This window comes from Macaca nemestrina, chromosome 3 (assembly GCF_043159975.1).
Source record: "Macaca nemestrina isolate mMacNem1 chromosome 3, mMacNem.hap1, whole genome shotgun sequence".
Taxonomy (NCBI): Eukaryota; Metazoa; Chordata; class Mammalia; order Primates; family Cercopithecidae; genus Macaca; species Macaca nemestrina.
The window spans coordinates 66878254-66899363 of NC_092127.1; the positions used below are offsets into that span (position 1 = coordinate 66878254).

At 38.8% G+C, this 21110-nt stretch overlaps 1 protein-coding gene and 1 long non-coding RNA gene across 5 annotated transcripts; one reads left to right on the forward strand and one right to left on the reverse strand.

Moving 5' to 3' along the window:
* Window positions 1-370: 370 nt before the first annotated feature.
* On the reverse strand, window positions 371-15413 carry LOC105486134 (Bardet-Biedl syndrome 12). Of its 2 annotated transcripts, XM_011748829.2 has the most exons (3): window positions 15234-15413; window positions 6133-6195; window positions 371-2586 (listed from the first exon to the last, which is right to left on the reverse strand). In XM_011748829.2, the coding sequence occupies exon 3, from the start codon at window positions 2574-2576 to the stop codon at window positions 444-446; it is 2133 nt and encodes a 710-aa protein (XP_011747131.1). In that variant the 5' UTR covers window positions 2577-2586; window positions 6133-6195; window positions 15234-15413; the 3' UTR covers window positions 371-443. The 2 variants fall into 2 exon arrangements, with proteins under 2 accessions (XP_011747131.1, XP_070949181.1); XM_071093080.1 differs by lacking the exon at window positions 6133-6195.
* Window positions 15414-15579: 166 nt separating this feature from the next.
* LOC105486133 (uncharacterized) lies at window positions 15580-18606 on the forward strand. 3 transcript variants are annotated; one of them, XR_011620993.1, is made up of 4 exons: window positions 15580-15691; window positions 15915-16056; window positions 16426-16507; window positions 17469-18606. It is a non-coding gene; the product is annotated as an uncharacterized lncRNA (long non-coding RNA). The 3 variants fall into 3 exon arrangements; XR_011620994.1 differs by lacking the exon at window positions 15580-15691 and adding an exon at window positions 15698-15823; XR_011620995.1 differs by lacking the exon at window positions 16426-16507 and having other exon boundaries at window positions 15585-15691.
* Window positions 18607-21110: the final 2504 nt, after the last annotated feature.

Consider the following 21110-nt stretch of genomic DNA (forward strand, 5'->3'; position numbering starts at 1 on the left):
TCCCTTTGGACAAAGACCAGGATGTTTTTTGCTTACTACAAAAGCAGTTAATATCCCAAGCTCAGTCTGTCTTACAATATAACCCACTGTGTGCAGGCTTTCATCATGGGCCCTTTGTGTTCCTCCTGTGGGAACTAGAAAAATAAGGAACTGAATAAAACCAACATGAAGCTCTGGCTACAGCTTTTGCTGTGAATAATAGTCCTTTGTTTCTGACCCAGGTGTCTTGTGCTTTCTGTAGTATCCCATGAAACAGTAACAGACTAACTTGTTAGCTTATAAATAGGGCAAAATCTCAGACCATGCACAGTTATTGACAGACATCAACTATTTTCTTCTTGGCAATAGCTGGCATTTTAGGCACCATGACTTGGCTAGCAATACATTTATTATTAGCATGACATATTATGAAAAATTATTTTCCAAAGACTTAGCCAATAACACTACAAAAACAAAAATCCCGTTAATTCCTGTGAATTTATCTGTGTGTGTCCATGTCCAGTAATTATTTCACTGTCTGTCTGAAGCACTAACAATACTAAATCCAGTGCTCGACGCCACGCCTCAATCTTTGGTGTAACAACGTCATAAACTCTTGGAATCTGCTCCAATTTATTTGAAATGTCTGAATTTAAAATTCTACTATTTAGTTTACTATATTCATTCAAGATGTAAGATGAAGGAGAGCCAGAGTCTGTGGCATTTTGCAGATGATGCTGAATGTATGTGCTGGCTTCAAATTCTGACGAGTAATGGGCAGTATTATACAGGAGAGTTGAAAGGTATTTCTGCCATCCATTTGCCAGGAATTTAAGCACAGTTGGTCTGTATATTGCCAGAGATGAAGCCAGCCAAGAGGAAGTATTATGGAGCCACCCTGAGCAGGCATGGTTCTCTTTTTTCAGAGATTGCTCCGCAAGAATTTGAAGACAGCTAAGACACAAAAATTCAACTGCACCACCTCCAAGGAAGACCTTTTCCTCTTTTAGAGCATAATACAAACGATAGGCACATGTCCAGAACCTATCTTCTTTGGTTTGCATCTGTGCAGTAACTGGGTTAGTGAGCACAGCTGTAACCAAATTAATTCCTTCTGTTTTTAATAAGATTGCGATTCTGTTGTTCCCATCTACAACATCCAAGGGACTGCTTCTCCAGAAGGTCACACAGACCCCATTGCCCACACAATCTTCATTCACTTGTGTAATGTAGGCCACCTGTACTGCTCCTGCAGCTTCTGCAAAAGCCTGCATCACACTGCCATTCACTGAGCCAATTACCAACTGCTTACTGTTTAAAAATTTTTCAATTAAGCGTTCAGACACATTTCCTTGTACCAGGACAAGGTTCACATTGAACTGGATTAACACCTGTAATACATGATTTGCCCACAGTTCTTCTGAGCTGTCTTCTTGAAGCTCCATGCTAGTTAATGCTGTTTTAATATTTACAGACTTATTAAATCCCAGGTGGCGATAATTCTCTGTGAGGTCACCCTCAATGAGAACTACTCGGAGAGGCTGATTCTGCAATTCCTTGATCACAGGAGTATTAGATACTGACACAACAGTGATATATCCTGGACAAACACAAGAAGAAGTTTCAGGTAAGCCTGGTAGACAGCAAGTACAAATTCTCGAAATGTCAAACATAAATGGTTTTATACAGTTGCCTTGTTGCACACAAGCATTCTGATATTGCAACTGTACTGCTTCTTCTACTAACTTCATGCTGCTGTGATCTCCGTGACTCAAGCCTACTGCCAACTCTACCAAATCGTTACATCTGTAAGTTTTGAGAGTAGCTGTAACATGTTCTTGAAATCCATCTGGTTTGCTTACCCATTCAGTATTATCTGTCCCATTAAAATGCCTACTGTGGATTAGTATTGACTTTCTGCAGCAGGTATCGGCAAGCAGGCTGTTTTTCAGAGTTCGTGATGTGTTCTTATCTGCTTCAACCTTAGCCTGAGGTTTAAAGAATTCAGATGATTTAAGAAGTCTCCCAGAAAGATTGGAAATGGTCAATGTTTGAGAGGCAACATCTCTGAGACCATGCTCTTCCTCTATCAAATCAGTATCTGAAGGGACCTGTAGAAAAGGACACAAACTTACACTAAATGTTTCAAGTTGAGGAAATGTTTTTGTGCTGTCCATACAGTCAAATATATTGTGAACAGGTACTTGAAGAGAAACTACTTCTTCACTACAAAACTTTAAGCCTTCTGACATTACTGACACTATTACAGAAATGGGGACGCCAAGATGAAGACATTCTTCAACTGCACTGCTCCAAGCACCAACAAGAAACAAAAGAGTACTGGTTCCAGTTCTATATGTGTTATTTTGTGCTTGAACTGCTTCATTGAGAAGCTGTCCCACTGCACTGCTTAAATCCAAACTTTCAAGAAGCCTTACTGTTGAACTGATTAATACACTTTCATGACATTCTTCATCTATAATAAATTTGGATGATTTTAGTGGGCCTAGGAAAGTTCTTCCTGTTTCCGCGAATGATGAAAGTTGTTGAAGTCCCATGTGTCTTCTTTTGTTTATGACTCTGCAAGCCATCACCATGTATCATGATCTGCAAAGAAAATAAAAACTTGGAACTTCATTCAGTTTTTATTATATAGAAATAAAAATAAAATATGCTTCCTGCTTTTGAGGTACATATAATTTCCATTAAAAAAGGGTCAGTGCAATGATATAGTATTATTATTCTATTAATGATAAAGGTATGGGGGAATGGAAGAGAAGCACTCCATCCAACAGAGGAAATGAAGCATGAGGGCCATAGGCAATGTTTCCAGAAGAAAGCAATTCTTGGAATGAGTCTTGAAAAATAACTGGAAAGAGTTACAAGTTGAAGGAGGCAGTAGTAAATGCACATATATGTGAAAAAACATAGTGTATTAGGGGAAATAGAAGTAGCCTGGTTTTATGAGAATATAAAAAATGTAGTGGAGCGGCTGGGCGCGGTGGCTCATGCCTGTAATCCCAGCACTTTGGGAGGCCGAGGCGGGTGGATTACAAGGTCAGAGGTTCCAGACTAGCCTGGCCAATATGGTGAAACCTTGTCTCTACTAAAAATACAAAAATTAGCCGGGCGTGGTGGCACGGGCCTGTTGTCCCAGCTACTTGTGGGGCTGAGGCAGAAGAATCACTTGAACCCAGGAGGTGGAGGTTGCAGTGAGCCGAGATGGTGCGATTGCACTCCAGCCTGGGCAGCAGAGTGAGACTCGGTCACAGAAAAGAAACAAAACAAAATAAAACAAAAAAAACACGTGGTGGAGAACAGTAGGAGATGAAGCTCTAGAAGACGAAAGGAGTTGGTTTATGAAGGGCATTATGTGCCAGAGCAAGGAGCTTAAACTTGATCCTGTAATGGGAACCACTAAAATTTTTTTTTTTTTTTTTTTTTTTTTTTTTGAGACGGAGTCTTGCTCTGTCACCCAGGCTGGAGTGCAGTGGCCGGATCTCAGCTCACTGCAAGCTCCTCCTCTCTGGTTCATGCCATTCTCCTGCCTCAGCCTCCCAAGTAGCTGGGACTACAGGCACCCGCCACCTCGCCCGGCTAGTTTTTTGTATTTTTTAGTAGAGACGGGGTTTCACCGTGTTAGCCAGGATGGTCTCGATCTCCTAACCTCGTGATCTGCCCGTCTCGGCCTCCCAAAGTGGTGGGATTACAGGCTTGAGCCACCGCGCCCGGCCTAAATGTTTTTAATAAAAAAGGTCACGAAACAACTTGATGTAGTGTTTGAAAACATATACTCTAAACCCTGGGTGTAAACTTAATCTTACTGCTTACTAGCTATATAGCCTTCAGCATGTTATGTACTTTATCCCTTAGTTTCCATATCTAAAAAATAGGGATAATAATAGAAGCTATTTCATAGAGTCATTATAAGGAGTGAATATAGTACTTAGAACAATATCTGGCACCGTGTTTTATGAGTTCTTGTTTTAATAACAATAATAATTGTAACGTTTTGGATATATTACCACTGATAACACTGTAGAGGACTGACTAGACAAGTACCAGACTGGAGGTAACGAGGCCAATTAAGAATCTTCCATAGTTATCTAGGCGAGAAATGCGGAAGAGGGATGGAGGGAAGGGGATGGATTTGGTTACTGAATAGATTATAAAGAAAAAAAAATACTACTTAAAGGGAGGTTCAAGAGCAATTGTACTTCATCTGCATATTTCAGAATTCACATATAAAGTGAACAGAAAGTTACAAGAAAGACTTTAGCCCAATAAAAAGAATTCTCAACAAGATACTCCTTAATTGAAAAGCTGTCTATTAATAAAACAACTTGCCTTGTGAGGTGTGAGCTCCCTGTTACTTAAAAGTGCCGGAGCTAAGGAGCTAAGATTATAGATGATAATCTGTAGTAAAATTTTCTTTTCTAACTCTAAAACTTGATGATTCTTGGGGTAATATGTATCTTTTAAATGTCAAATATTAAACAGCAAACAACTCTTAGACTTTTGCTTTTCCTCTAGTACTGGCCACATCACTGGTAATTTGTTTCTATAATACCTAAATTAATCCTTGAAGCTGAAGAGTAGCATAGTTCAAGATCTATCTTAAGGTCAACAGCAGGCCATAACACGATACAGGTTGAGCATCACAAATCTGAAAATCCCAAATCCAAAATGCTCCAAAATCTGAAACTTTTTGAGCACTGACATGACACCCAAAGGAAATGTTCATCGGGGCATTTCAGATTTCAGATTTTTGAATTTGGAATATTCAACTGGTGTGATGGTTAACATTAAGTATCAACTGCAGACTGAAGGATGCAAAGTATTGTTTCTGGGTGTGTCTGTGAGGGTGTTGCCAGAGGAGATTAACATTGAGTCAGCGGACTGGGAGAGGAAGACCCACACTCAGTATGGGTGGGCACCATCCAATCTGCTACCAGCATGGCTAGAAAATGCAGGTGGAAGAAGGTGGAATACGCTGGCTTACTGAGTCTTCCAGTCTTTATCTTTCTCCCGTGCTGGATGCTTCCTGCCCTTGAACATCAGACTCCAGGTTACACCAGGTTACTCCTGGACTTACACCAGTGGTTTGCCAGAAGGCCTTCAGCCACACATTGAAGGCTGCACTGTCAGCTGCCCTACTTTTGAGGCTTTGGGACTCAGATTGAGCCACTACTGGCTTTCTTGCTCCTCAGGTTGCAGATGGCATATCACAGGACTTCACCTTGTGATTATGTGAGTTAATTCTCCTTAATAAACTCCCTTTCATATACACATATATCCTATTAGTTCTATCCCTCTAGAGAACCCTAATACAACTGGTAAATAAATAATGCAAATATTCCAAAATCTGAAAAAATAAAAAATCTGAAACACTTCTGGTCCCACATATTTCAGATAAGGGATATGCAACCTGTATTCCTCAAGAGTAGCTTCCAATAGGCTTTTAAGGACTAAGGAAGAAAACTAGTACTGCCTAGGACAACGAATAATGAATTGTGTGAATTAAGTTTCAAATCCTCTTTTGTGAAATTTTCAATTCTGTAGAATAAAAATTCATAATATACTCAGGCATATCTCTACACAGCATCAAAATGGAGCATCAGGCCAGGCACAGCACTTTGGGAGGCCAAGGCAGGCAGATCACTTGAGGTCAGGAGTTCAAGACCAGCCTTGCCAACATGGCGAAACCCCATCTCTACTAAAAATACAAAAATTAGCTGAGTGTGGTGGTGCATGCCTGTAATCCCAGCTACTCAGGAGGCTGAGACATGAGAATCACTTGAACCTGGGAGGCGAAGGTTGCAGTGAGCTGAGTGAGGTTGCCCACTACACTCCAGTCTGGGTGACAGAGCGAGACTCCATCTCCAAAACAAAACAAAACAAAACAAAAAACAAAAAACAAAATGCAGCATCAAAATATACTTTAGGACTCTAACTTCAACAATCCTGAGACCCATTATGTCTTCCAGCTAACATCTTATCATGTTAGGTTGCCCTTCCTTCACCTCTAACCCCCATATTATCAATTCCCTATTTACCTGGTTTAAATTCCATTTGTTAATTATTGCAATCACTCCATTGCACATATAACATGCCCTCAAATTCCTTGCTCCTCTTTCTTTTCATCTTACTCACCTTGCAAAGCTACTAATCTTGATGAAATTCAACCTTGTCTACTCCATGCTTGCCCTGGTGCAGCTGAAAATAAACAGAAAAACACAACTATGCTCATTAGTGGCATTTTAAGTTCATGGACCTCAAACCTCAAGTGCCCCTTAATACTGCCTAGCAACCTATTTCCCTAGTCCATGTATCTTTAAATTTTTTTTATAAGATTGCTTTCTGTGATCTATTTAAGAAAGTTTTACCTACTCCTAAGCAGAATATTTATTCTTCTATATTTCTTCTAAAAGCTTTATGGTTGTAGTCTTTAACTGAAGTGAAACTCATTTAACATAAAGGTAACCATTTTAAACTGTACAATTCAGTGGCATCTAGTACACTCACAATGTTACACAACTACCACCTCTATTTACCTCCAAAACATTTTGATCTCCCAAAAAGAAAACTCTATTAGCCATTAAGCAGTCACTCCCTGTTTCCTTCTCTCCCAGATACTGACAACCACCAATCTTCTGTCTCTATGATTTACCTGTTCTGGATATTTATAGAAATGGAATCATATAATATGTGACCTTTGTGTCTTTCATTCAGCATGTTTTTGAGGTTCATCCACGTTGTAGTATTAGTACTTCATTTTTATGGCTGTAGTTATGTATCACATTTTGCTTATCTGTTCACCCATTGATGGACATTTGAATTGTTTCCACTTTTCAGCTATTGTGAAGAGTGCTTCTATGAACATGTGTATATAAGTATGTGCTTGAGTGCTCATTTCCAATTCTTTTGGTTATATACCTAGGAGTGGAATTGCTGGGTCATGTGGTAATTCTTTAACTTTTTTTTTTTTTTTTTTTTTAAGAAATATTTCATTTTATTTTACTCTTTCAGCCATGAGTATTCCAAGGAAATGCAAGCTCATGAAATTTAGAAATAATACCAAATGTGAATAAGACCAGCTTTAGAGGTTGCATGGCATCAGCTGAGTATGATTGTCTGGAATCATTTTTGGCCTTCTCAGTTTGCCAAGACAGGTATACCATTTGGTCATGTAACAATTTCTGTGGTAACTTTCCAGGTTGAAGACAGTTGTCATAGAATGGTGATGCCCAAACAACTGAAATGGTCATAGTACACAAAGGAAAACATTACCAGGTGATAAAGACTATTTGTTTATTATGAGACTAAATGGTAAACCAGAGTATATCCCCTTATATATTATAGCACTACAAACATTCCTAGTCATTCCTTCATTTCATTCATTCATTCATGCATTCAGTGAGTACTTCTTAAGCACCTACAGCATACCAGAAGGCACTGTGTTAACTGCTGGGATTACAAAGACAAAGATTATACACACTCTGCCCTCAAGGAGTTCCCAATCTAATTGTGCAGAGAGATATGGAAATGAAGCATAAAAATTCATCCTAAGGAGTGCTGAGAACAAAAGTCTGTTCAAAGCAAGACACAACCATGGATTATTCCACCACAGGTTCAATGGGAAAAGTATGTGGCATTTCTCCTGCTCTTCAGAATAATGAATGCTTGACATAGCTTTTGTCACTGTCTTCTAGTTCCAGTGTTACAAGGGAGATCCCCAGTATTACAATGAGTCACAGTGAACCTAGAAATGATTAGCATTCTTTTTATTTTTATTTTTTAGACAGGGTCTTGCTCTGTCACCTAGACTGGAGTGCAGTGGCATGGCTCACTGCAGCCTCGACCTCCTGGGCTTGGGTGATTCTCCCACCTCAGCCTCCCAAGTAACTGGGACTACAAGCACATGCCACCGCACCCAGCTAATTTTTGCATTTTTTTTTTTTTTTTTTGTAGAGATGGGATTTTGCCATGCTGCTCAGTCTGGTCTCGAAGTCCGAGGCTCAAGTGATCCTCCTGCCTAGGCCTCCCAAAGTGCCGGGATTACAAGTGTGAGCCACCACACCCAGCCAGCGTTCTTAATGTTTACTTACAAAGGTATTTCTCTGTCAAAGTCTTCATTCACTTAAAGAAAACCATTTATGATGCATCTTAAAGAAAGCATGCTCACATTTGCCTTTTATTGCCAGATTACTTGGCCTTATAAGGCCCAAATGGTAGGGGCAGGTCAGGAGCGGGGACATAGGGCGTGTTCTAATAATATATGCTAAACATGTAGGGGAGACAGCTTGTCATTGAAGATGTGCCTGACTGCCACTGAGCTTCACCCCTATACTCACCCAACAAATAATGAGGAGCTACCCCTAACTCCCCACATCCCCATGCCCTCCAAAGCTGTCTACATGGGCTGCTCTGTCCTTGGCATGTGCCCTTGAGGGCTGATCCCACTTGGCCACACAAAGGTTTATGCTCTAGGGTCTTTGAAAGAGAGATTCCTGCTCTTCAACTTTCAAGCCTAAGCCTTAACGTTTCAAGGGCTGCTTCTTCCTCTGAAATAACTTGCTTTCACTGGTCATTCATGATTTGGGTGAAAAGGCGGGGTCTCTCATTCTTGGTTGCTTAATGCAAAAGGCCTGACTCATATTTCCTATAGTGTTGTGGGACATCCAGCCACAGGCATGAAAAAGAGGAGCAAATATCTTTAACTTTTGAATGAACTGTCAGTTTTCCATAATAGCTGAACATTCCCACCAGCAATGTATGAGGGTTTTGATTTCTCCACATCCTCACTGCATCAGCTTCCTAGGGCTGCCATACCAAATTACCACAAACAACTGGGTAGCTTAAAACAATACATATTTATTCTTTCACAGTTCTGGAGTCTACAAGCCCAAAATCAAAATGTTGGCAGGGCCATACTCCTGAAGGATCAAGGGAAGAATCCTTCCTTGCTTCCTCCAGATTCTAGTTGCTCCTAGTGGTCCTGGGCTTCTGACTGCATAACTCTAACCTCTGCCTCTGTTTCATACGGACTTCTTATAACCCAGTGATACCAGTCACTGCATTTAGGGCCCACCTTAATCTAGTATGACCTCACTTTACCTAATTACATCTAAAAAGAACCTATTTCCAAATAAGATCACATTCTGAGATGCTAGAAGGACATGAATTGGGGGTAGCATGAGGGGGAAATAATCAGTCCAGTATACTCAACACTTGTCATTTTTGCTTTTGTAATATTTTGTAATATTATAGATATCCTAGTGAATGTGAAGTGGTATCTCACTGTGTTTTTGACTTGCATTTCCCTCATATTGAGCATCTTTTCATGTGAATTGGTCATTTGTGTATCTTTTTTGGAGAAATGTCTGTTCAAGTCTTTTGACCATTTAAAAACAGAGCAGTTAGTCTTTTGTTGGTAAGTTGTAAGAGTTACTTATACATTCTGGACGCTAGATCCTTATCAAACTATGATTTGCAAATATTTTCTCTCATTCTGTAAGTTAGTTTCCACTCTTTGGATTACGTATTTTGATGACCAAAAGTTTTTAGTTAGAAATTAGTAATCTAGGCCAGGCGCGGTGGCTCACGCCTGTAATCCCAGCACTTCGGGAGGCCGAAGTGGCAGATCACAAGATCAGGAGATCGAGACCATCCTGGCTAACACGGTGAAACCCTGTCTCCAGTAAAAATACAAAAAAAAATTAGCCGGGTGTGGTAGCAGGCGCCTGTAGTCCCAGCTACTCAAGAGGCTGAGGCAGGAGAATGGCATGAACCTGGGAGATGGAGCTTGCAGTGAGCCGAGATCGTGCATTCCAGCATGGGTGACAGAGGGAGACTCTGTCTCAAAAAAAAAAAAAAAGAAAAAAGAAAGAAAAAGAAATTAGAAATCTAATTTACCTATTTTTGTTGTTGTTGTTTGATGAAATCTAATTTACCTATTTTTTTGTTTGCTCATATTCTTTGTGTCATATCTAAAAATCCATTGCCAAATCCAAGGTTATGAAGATTTATCCCAATGTTTTCTTCAATGAATTTTATAGTTTCATCTCTTATATTTAGTTTTTTGACCCATTTTGAGTTAATTTACATATAAAGTATAAGGTAGGAGTCCAACTTTATTCTTTTGCATGTGGATATCCAGTTGTCCCAGTACCATTTGCTGAAGAGATAATTCTTTTCCCCATGGAGTGGTCTTAGCATCTTTGTCAAAAATCAATTGGCCGTAGATGTCTATGGATTTCTGGACTCTCAATTCAATTCCACTGTTCAATACATTCATCCTTATGCCAGTACCACACGTTTTAATTACTATAGCTTTGTAGTAAGTTTTGAAATCAGGAAGCATGAGATGCCAAATATGTTATTCCCTTTGTTTCAGCTTTAATATTTATGTTAATAAGTAATCTAACTTTGTAAATGGTGTGAGGTAGGGGTTCTTCTTTCCTCATGGATATCCAGTTGCTCCAAAATAATTTGCTGAAAGGACGAGCTTGAAAAGTTTGACTTTTGGGTTTTGTTTTTCATTTTGAACATGTTATGAAAGCTTACTAAGTATGAGGCATTTTACAAGTATTATGTAATGTAGTATTCACAACATGAGGGAGGTACTATAATCTATTTTAGTGATGTGGAAAATGAAGCAGAATAGTTACATAACATATACAAAATTTCACAGCTAATTTGTAAAAGGCTATGGACTAAAACCCAGGTTTGCCTAATGTCAAAGCCTATGCTATTAACTACTATATAATTCGCCTTTTAGCTGCCCCTCACCCAGCATGATAGTAATTCACCCTCTGTTCTTTAGAATCTTTTACTGAGTTTCCCTCTTCCAAACCTTTCTGCCTTCTTGCAAGCCTTATTCATACTCTTAACTTGTACATGTATCAGAGTCTCTGCTTATGATTTCCTTTCTATACTATGCTTAAATCACAAGATATTACTATGAGTAGAAAAGTCAGAGAGAACTTAGAGCAAATGGAAAAAGTCATGGGCTATTTAAAATTTAATCTGTATTTAATTTATGTGAAAAAGTTTCCTAGATACAAAAGGCATGACATTATTTAAACAAAACTAATGTATAAGCAAAAAATCACATAAACCTTATATCAAAATCAATGTTCAAGATAAATCTGCCTTGGCATTTGAAAAAGCTATTCCAAGTTTTAGTAATTTTTTTTAAAAGTCTTAGTATTCTCAACTTTAGAAGAGCTCCTAAATTATTATTTTGAATAGGTTACAGTTGGCTATAATTAACATAAAATAAAAACTCAAAACACAAATGCCCCATCCTCTAAGAGATTGGGTATAAAAAGGCAAAAACAGCAAAGGGGATAACAAAGTGGATAATTTCAAAGATGATAAGTACTCCTGGCAACTCTTCTTGGCATTGCACAGACATAATCTGATTCTTGCCCTGCTATGCATGTCCTGTTATGCACCAATGTTTTCCATAAACAGTTCTCTGTTTTCACTACTTGCCAGCTTAATGTTTCTTTGACTTTCTAAGTGTGTAATGGAAGAGCAGAGTCGTGTAATGGAAGAGCAGAGTCAGACAACTTAACTGGAATTTTGACATCAGAAGTTTTCTTTTCCAAAGATTATGTCCAGTTTGTCTAAGGTACTCAGTTTAGAGTAATAAGACATGCAATGCTTTCAGGAGCTGCATTTTGAAAAATAACAATATTTTCTTGATGGGCATGACTAGCCTTTTCTTCATCTAAATCAACTGTTTGCTCATCTCCAGTCTATTCCCAATACACAAGTCTAAACATGTCACTCTACTGTTTAAAAACCTCTAACTCAGAAAATAAAGCTTTATGCCTTTGACACAGGAGTTCCTTTTAGAAATGAACTCGTATCCTTTCACTCCTAGGCTCAAAATCTTGCAAGGCCTACCCATTTCACTTGGAGTCAAAGTCAAAGTCCTTACAATGCCCTAATTTTCTGCAGTCCTTTCTTTACCCTTCTGACTTTATCACTTACTATTTTATCCCTTGGCCACTTTGTTCTGGCCTCCTTTTTGTAATGCTTTGCATGTTCCCTATCTCAATGCTTCTGTTTTAGTTGTTCCCTCTTTCTGGAACGCTCTTCCCTAAGAAATCTATTGTCACATCACCTTCAAATATTTTCTCAAATTTTCTGCTTTTCAATGAGGTCTACCCTGAGCACCCTACAGAATACCACAAATCCTCTTTTCCCTCTGTACTCTGGATTTCTTCCATCTGTTCTACTTTCTTTTTTACATAACACTTATTCCCTTATAAAATAGGATATCATTTACTTATTTTTTTTTTTTACAGACTATATCTCTCTCTTGGAATATAATTTCCAGGAAGGCAATTTTAGTCAATGACGTATATCCCGAGTACCTGCAATATTGCCTGACACACAGCAAGTACTCTATAAATATTTGGTAAGTGAATGAATTTTTTTCACCATATTTGTTACCCCAAATTTAAGAACAAAACTGAAGCAAGAGAAAACAGATGGCACTTTTAGTATTTCTCCAACATGAATATAAGTTTTAACCATCCTTGGAGTTGACCTGATTCCTATTTGGCACCGCCTTAGTTGAGGCCCTTTAATTGCTTCCAATGAGAGTTCCTCCTTCATATGGTGGTCAGAATTACCACTGAAAAAGCACAAACCTAAACAAATTACTCCACTGCCAAAAAACATCTATTTATCTTAAAAAAGAAAGTCTTTACTCCTTGGCTTGATATATGTGCCTTATAATCTAACCTCAACCTAATTTATGACTCCTCTCCCACCTTTCCTTATAAACCTCATGATCTTGTCACACTAGAACATATCATTTATTTTCACTAAGCGATACTGAGTTGAATATTCTATATTTTCTTCATCTCCATGAATGCTATAGATCTTTCATGACCCAAGGCAAATGCCTCATTTCCTATCAGCCTTCTCTAATGCCCTGGGGTAGAGTTGTCCCTCCTTTCTGTGCTCCCAAGGTACTTTCTATACCCATCTACTAAAGCAGATTAAAAATACCCTGTATTAAAAACATTGTATTATGTTTGTGTCTAGCTCCCCCACTAATCTGTAGATTCCTTAGTTATTCATCTTTTATATTCTACTTTTATTTCTTTTGAACTCACCCAGTAGTTGGCATAGTGCATGACATATAGAAAGCATTAAATACATTTGGGAGATTTAAGATTGCCTATGTGTTTAATGTTTTCCTGGATAACGATAATGTTCTAAAGTGCAGTTAGATTAGTTAATAGCTATTTTTCGAAACTAATTACATCCTACTCAAGATCTGGGAATTGGAATCTGAGCCTACAATTAAAAAAAACATTTTAACTAGTAGTAAATATTCCAAATATAAAAGCCTAAATCATAGCGTGATATAAAAATAGGTTAATATACTACCCAGCCTTTTAATTGTCATTAGATCAAACATGATCCAAGAGATCCTAGAAATTAGGATTGGGTTGAGTATATACTTGGTCACTATTCATTTCTGGGTCTAAGAAATCCCTTTAATAGTAGTATTAAAAATGAAATATATGGCCAGGAGCAATGGTTCATGCCTATAATCCCAGCCCTTTGGGAGGCCGAGGCGAGCGGATCATGAGGTCAGGAGATCGAGACCATCCTGGCTAACACGGTGAAACTCCGTCTCTACTAAAAATACAAAAAATTAGCCGGGCATCGTGGCGAGTGCCTGTAGTCCCAGCTTTTCGGGAGGATGAGGCAGGAGAATGGCAAGAACCCGGGAGGTGGAGCTTGCAGTGAGCCGGGATCTCGCCACAGAACTCCAGCCTGGGCGACAGAGGGAGACTCTGTCTCAAAAAAAAAAGAAAAGTATATGACCTTGAAACTGATCAAGAGCAACTTTCCAAGTGAGATAAATGATGTGAAAAATCATATATTAAAGTGACATTTTACTTAACTCAAAAATTATCTTGAATTTACGACATTTTAATTTTCACTGGGTAATTTCATATGGAAAAATCACCTGCAATATGAGGATAACCTTACCTATTTTCCAGAAACCTAATGAGATTTTTATCAATGATTACAATACTTGCGTGTCTGTCTGGAATATAATATGAACAAGACAGGCTGATGGTTTTGGAAAATGTACCATGTTTCTACTTACTAAAGCATGAAAAGTGATTTGACAGAGTGCTTCAAGAATGCACTTTGCACTTGTTTTCCTCTCCTACCTTCAGGAAGATAAGTGAGACAAAAACAACAACAACAACAACAAAAAACTAACGTTAGAATTCTTCCTGAATCCATTTTTGAAGAATCCAGTATAATTTTTAGAAAATATTTACTCTAGAGAAGGCATTGTAGGAGGCATAAAAGGGGCCCGCATATGTGAGCAATTAAAAGTTAGAAGTTTTAAGATTCTCTCATTTCTTCATTCCCACCAGGAAGTCAGTGGTCCACCCTACCTCACTCTTTCTCCCCTGTCCTTTAAGCTGATTCCTGGCCAAATTCAGAATGGACAGAAGCAGTAAATCCGGCCCTCTGGACAAGAGATTGAGTTGGTTTACAAAAGTTTCACGAGTATCTAAGTCTAGGCCGTTACTGAATCAACTGGATAATCAGACTACCCGTGTCTGACTCTGAAGTGCAGATCAAGCTGACATTGTTGACAACTGGCTAGATCTTAGGTCTGGGCCAAGGAAATGGCTGGGGACGTGTGTGTGTGTGTGTGTGCGCGCGCGCGCGTGTGTGTGTGTGTGTGTGTGTGTGTGTGTTGGGGTTGGGGGGCGGGGTCCAATAGTAATTATGGGTGGGGCCAAAGTCCTACCTTGTAAACAAATGCTACACGAAACATACGTAAAAACGTTTATCTATGTATGTAGTGAAGCTTTAAACACATCCCAAGACCCATGCTTATCCCCATACCCACGTCCCTCCAACGACACTGTTGCCCTATGCCACTGCTATACAGAAATTTTGGTGTCTACCATGCCAGAATCCCTGCCCAAAACAGGGAGGAGGTAAATGGCTGAAGGCCAAGCTCCAGGCACTGTGGAAAATGAGGAAAGTCTAGCGGCAAAAAGAAAGGGCAGTCCACTCTTCCTCAAGTACTCCTAGCCACATGCTGGACCCATTCACCCCAGGCCCTCCAGGCCCTAGATTCTCATCCTTTCCCTGGCCCGAAGAGGACAGAAAAATCAAACACAACGGCTCCCACGTCTTCAGGAAAGACTTAGCTCAGCAGTCAGCGGAAGCACCTCACTACTAACCTCGCTCCTTTCTCCTGTCCTGCGGGAGGCTGGAGTTCCCGGCTTCCCACCGGCCAGACGCGATTCTGGCTGGGACAGCAACACCAAAAACGCCAGGGTTAGGGCGCCCCCTTCCCCGTCCGCAGTTTGCGCATGTGCGAAGAGGGGCTTCTGGTGGAGCCGAGGGTTAGTTGCTAAGAAACACAGTTGGATAGAAAAGTTCCGCTTAACGCCGGACTGCAAAAGGCGGGAACGTCACTCTATTGGTAGAGAGTAGAGAGAAAGGGCTGGTTTAAAGGCCTTCTTTTCTGTCCATTGGATGGACTGGATGTCAATCATTCAGGCTGGGCGGGCGGGGCTGAGAGAGGTCGGTGAGAGCGGCCTTAGCAACCGCTTATGAGCTGTAAAGACTTGGGTTGGGCGGGGCTGTGGGAGGTGACGCCGGGAGGTCCCGGCTGAGAGTGCCGGCTGGGGACATGGTGAGTGTGAAGCTGTAACTTTGTGCTAGGGCCGGAGCTGAAGTTTTTCCCCCAGAGCAAGGAAGGCTGCCCCTGGCAGCAACTGCATTCCTTCCTTACTCCTGTTGAGATTCATTATATAGTAGGAAATAGGTACTTTAATAGTTTGTCATCAATTATTCTGGTTCTGCTAACTATTCCAGTTATGTAATTTTTCTTTCACCCATATGTGTGTGCATTACAGACATCTAACTACCATACAAGTTCAGATCAATGGAAGAAAAGAGCAGCAAAAATTGAACGGAATGAATCCCAAAAGCAAGAAATTAAAGATGCCTTTAATTTATTTGATGTCGATAGGTCTGGAACCATCGATGTAAAAGAAGGTTCTGAAATTATTTCTAATTCTAAATCATTTTTAAAACCGTATTATTTGTGGCAATCTTTAAGGCTTTCTTTAACAGTAGTCTTCTGAAAGCTTGATATAGAGTCTCTTCAGTGCATATGGTTGCCCTGCGTTAACAAAACAATATCTTGTTAAGCATTTTAATTGTGCTTTATAAATGAGTAGGCAAAAGCCAGGGTGTAACAGTGATGTACCTGATGGCACAGTAGGATTGGAACACAGGCCTGCTGACCTAGTTTTCTATGTTTATGCTCAGTCCATAATAGAAAAGAGAAAAGCTCTTAATAGGGCGTTAAAAAGCTTAAAATAAAATCATGGCATGTTATAATTTATTTTCTTCCTATTTCAGATTGCAATGTGGGCCTTAGGATTTGAACCAAAGGAAGAAGAAATTTTAAAAATGATAGCTGAAATTGATAAAGAAGGAATTGGTACCATTAGTTTTGAAGATTTTTTTGCCATTATGAGTATAAAAATGATATAGTTGTGATTTTATTTTTCGAAGAAATACTAGCAATAACCTGCTACATTTTAGGGCTGCAGCAATCAGAGGTTTCATAGAGAAAGAATTGGAACTAGGTTTTTAAGGATGGGAGATAGGAAGAGCAAGATTAAATATGATTTCAGGGTAGTAATGAGAAGACTATGATGTGGAGAAGAGTTTTCTGTCAGGAAATAATGAGGCTGTATTGCAGGATAGAGAGAATGGGGCCAGAATTTGGAAGCCTTGAATTCAGCAAACATGTATTGAGTGCCTGTTTTTGCCAGGCACTATTCTAAGGAGCATTGCAAGAGACAACCTTCCTGTTTTGAAGCTTACATTTTTGGTAAAGGATCTGAATTACTAGGTTTAATAAGAGATGCATTCTCTACCACCCTGTGCCTCCTGCACTTCAGCAAGCTCTACATTTAAGCACCTTGAGGGCAGATGTGAGTACATAATTGTTAAAAGACCAATAAATAAAATCAGAACTCAGCTACTTGGCACATTGCTGCTTTAGACCCCAAGGATCTAGTAAGTCCAGCTTGATAAAATAAATAAATGAAAGACTATGTAGTTGCTTCTTTTTTAAAAGAGTAAAAAAGATGAAAAAGAAGAAATATTGAAGGCTTTCAAATTATTTGATGATGATGATACTGGAAGTATAACACTAACCAGTATCAAGAGGGTTACTCAAACTAGGGGAAAATTTAACATGATGAACTTCGGGTAGATTTTGCTTATTTTTATAATTATAATTTATATGTAATTATAACTTGTGATAATTTAGGATTATAATTCTAATTCTAGTTGTACTTATACATTTAAAATAAAATTTGGTTTTGAATATGTGTTTGACTTCATTTATATCATTTTAAATGTAATTCATGTATTTACATTTTGTTTTACAGGAAATGCTTGATGAAGCTGATCATGATGGAGATGGAAAAATAAATGAGGAAGAATTTTCGAGAGTGATGAAAAAGACTACTCTTTATTAATAGTGTTGTTTTGGTCCTTGTGGAAAATTAACAAATTTGTGTTTGTTATATAGTTTTGTACTTTAATATCTGAATGTATTCATTTTAAGTTTTTAGTTTATATGTACACATTGGCTTCTTGATGTCTAATCCATGTAAGAAGTTACACATCTCTACCAGTATGTTGTTAAATCTACAGCATCAAGAAACAAAACATAATGACTTCTTTGAACCATTAATGCAAGAACAGTATTAATTCTACCTGCTCTTTTGAGAACCCTAGGTCACAAGGAGTTAGAATTTTTAAGTTTGATGAAGTTGGCTTCATATCCAAATGAATTTGGCAAACAAACCCTGTATTTTCCTTTTGTGCAACTCAAAAAAACCTGATGAACATTTGCTTTTTAGTCAGTTACTCAAATACGTAAAGTATTAAATAGAACTGTCTGGAAACATTATTTGCTAATTTTCTTCTTTTAGTTGTAAAGAAAATTCAAAACAGCATTTACATCACCCATATTTCCCTGTAAGTTTGACCCTATAGTGAGCACTTAATACCTCTGTGTTAGGACAGGTGGTGTAGGGAGTTTATTTTATTGTATTGTATTGTATTGTATTGTATTGTATTTATATATTTTTTGAGACAGAGTCTCCCTCTGTCACCCAGACTGAAGTACAGTGGTGCGATCTTGGCTCAATGCAACCTCTGCCTCCTGGGCTCAAGCAATTCTCCTGCCTCAGCCTCCCTAGTAGCTGGGACTACAGGCACCCGCCACCATGCCCAGCTAATGTTTTGCATTTTTAGTAGAGACAGGGTTTCACTGTGTTAGCCAAGATGGTCTCAATTTCCTGACCTCGTGGTCCACCTACCTGGGCCTCTCAAACTGCTGGGATTACAGGCGTGAGCCACCGCGCCTGGCCGAGATTTTATGTGTTATCTCAGTTAACATATTACAAGTTGGAAGCTGATTGTATTAGCCCCATTTTACATACAAGAAAACTAAAGTTCAGAGAAGTTTTAAACATTCCCCAATTGCCCATTGATAATAAATAAAACATGGATTCCAAATCTTAAGTTCTTATTCTTCATTATATTGCTTCCCTATGGATAAAACTTTCAAGATAACTGTATATTTTCTAACTCATTTTCAATTCTGTGACTCTTCTAATTTCTTCCTTGTGAAAGGGCCAAACTGTTGGGAAATGGAATCCCATACATATAGTCTTTTAACTCCTACTCAGTTGTTTTGAGAGTGGGCCTTGGGCCTGGAACATTTCCTTTGAAGAGACTAAGAGTCCACAGGGTCTGTGCTGAACTTACCATCTTATATAGTAGTATCTTCCTCTGTTTCGGAGTCAATGTGTAGTCCTTTGCTCTGCTTGCGTGTGCAGCCGTGTGCATCATATGGCATCTGACCAACCCCACTGCTCTGTCTCCTGTGGGGGAGGGGATGGGGGTCCTTCAGCACAAGAGGAGTGTGTGCAGGCCACCTACCCTGTGTCAGCTGCCAAGAGGGAGCCTCTGGTCAGGGGAGCCTGAAGTCCACTAGGGAAGCTGATCTTGCTCTGTCTCTTCTGTATGTGAGCAATGTGTGTTCCACCCGGTGTTTGACTGCATTGTTTTCCTTGGCGACTTTGAAACAAGATGCAGTGGACCGAAGTGCTCAGACTTCTGCTCCTGACAAATAGGCAACAGATGCCACTTGCTGCACACAAACACCTTCTGATAACCAAATTGTCTTTGGAGCAAGAAAGGCTCATAGCAAATGTAACTGTAGTGATACTACCTGGCTCATTTTTAGCACAACTGAAATGAAAGCTGAAGGTTTTAATTTTGTCTTGTCAACACAAGAGACTTTATTTGATTGAAACTAGAATTGTATGTGCTCATGAGCATAAGTGTTTTCACAGTGTCTTTGATTTCTAATTATGTAACATTTCTTCTAGACCAGAGAAGAACTTGCCTATTAAATGTGTTTCATATGTGAAAATGTTAACCTTTAAAAGGTTAAAAGTATCCATGAACAAGTTCAAAAAGTTCTAAATAAAAGACTCCTTCCTATCGAAGCCCCAGATCTTCCTAAAGACAAGGATTTTTGCCACTTTTTAATGAGTCATTACAGAGAATGCATATTCATATGCACATGTATACAGAATAGTTTTTTCACAAATGATAGCATATTATACACACTGTGTATATTCATTTTTGCACAATATACTTGACAAATAGTTACATAACAATACATATAAAATATCTGTATATTTCATTCTAATGGAATGGCCATATAATTCATTATATCAATTATTATATTTGAAAGTCTTCTAAAGGTAGACAGTTTCCAACCTTTTGCTTAAATTAATACCCTTATACATATGTTTAATGTGGGAATACCTGTAGAATTAATTCTTACACATGAAGTGATTGAGTTAAAATCAATATGCATTTTAACTTAAATGTTTTTATTTTTGATAGATATTGCCTTCTAAAAAGATTTTTGCCAAATTACATTTCCAAAAATACTATATGAAAATGCCCAAAGTAATATCAAACTTTTTTTATTTCTGTTAATCTGGCAAGTTGCAAATCATACATTTTTCATGCTCATTTCTCTTATGAGAGGCATTGAGTGTTTTTTTTCACAAGTTTAGACTCTATTCGTCTTTTCCTTTTTGTATATTGTCTAACAACGTCCTTTGCCTATTTTTCCACTGGATTTTAAAATTTATTGGTTTGTGGCTGGGCACAGTGGCTCACACCTGTAATTGCAGCACTTTGGGAGGCTGAGGCAGGCAGATCACGAGGTCAGGAGTTTGAGACCAGCCTGGCCAACATGGTGAAACCCCGTCTCTACCAAAAATACAAAGAAAAAGCTGGGCATGGTGGCAGGCACCTGTAATTCCAGCTACTTGGGAGGCTGAAGCAGGAGAATCTTTGAACCCAGGAGGCGGAGGTGGCAGTGAGCAGAGATTGCACCATTGTACTCTAGCCTGGGCAACAGAGCAAGACTCCGTCTCAAAAAAAAATACTGGTTTGTAAGAGTATTTTATATACAAAAGAGATTAATCTTTATCTGTCATATATGTTGCATGCATTGTACCATTTGTTATTTGCCTTTTGATTTGCATTGTGTTTCAGCCTTTACATTTTTTTCTTTTTTTTAAAAAAAAATTTATTTCCATAGGTTTTGGGGGAACAGGTAGTATTTGGTTACATGAGTAAGCTCTTTAGTGAGATTTTGGTGCACCCATCACCTGAGCAGTATCACTGAACCCAATTTGTAGTTTTTTATTTCTCACCCCCTCTCACACTTTTCCCTGAGTTCCCAAAGTCCATTGTATCATTCTTATTCCTTTGCATCCTCATAGCTTAGCTCCCACTTATGAGTGAGAACATATGACATTTGGTTTTCTATTCCTGAGTTACTTCACTTAGAATAATAGTCTCCAGTTCCATCCAGGTTGCTGCAAATGCCATTAACTCATTCCTTTTTATGGCTATGTAGTATTCCATATTGTATATATATATATGACAATTTCCTTATCCACTTGTTGATTGATGGGTATTTGGGCTGG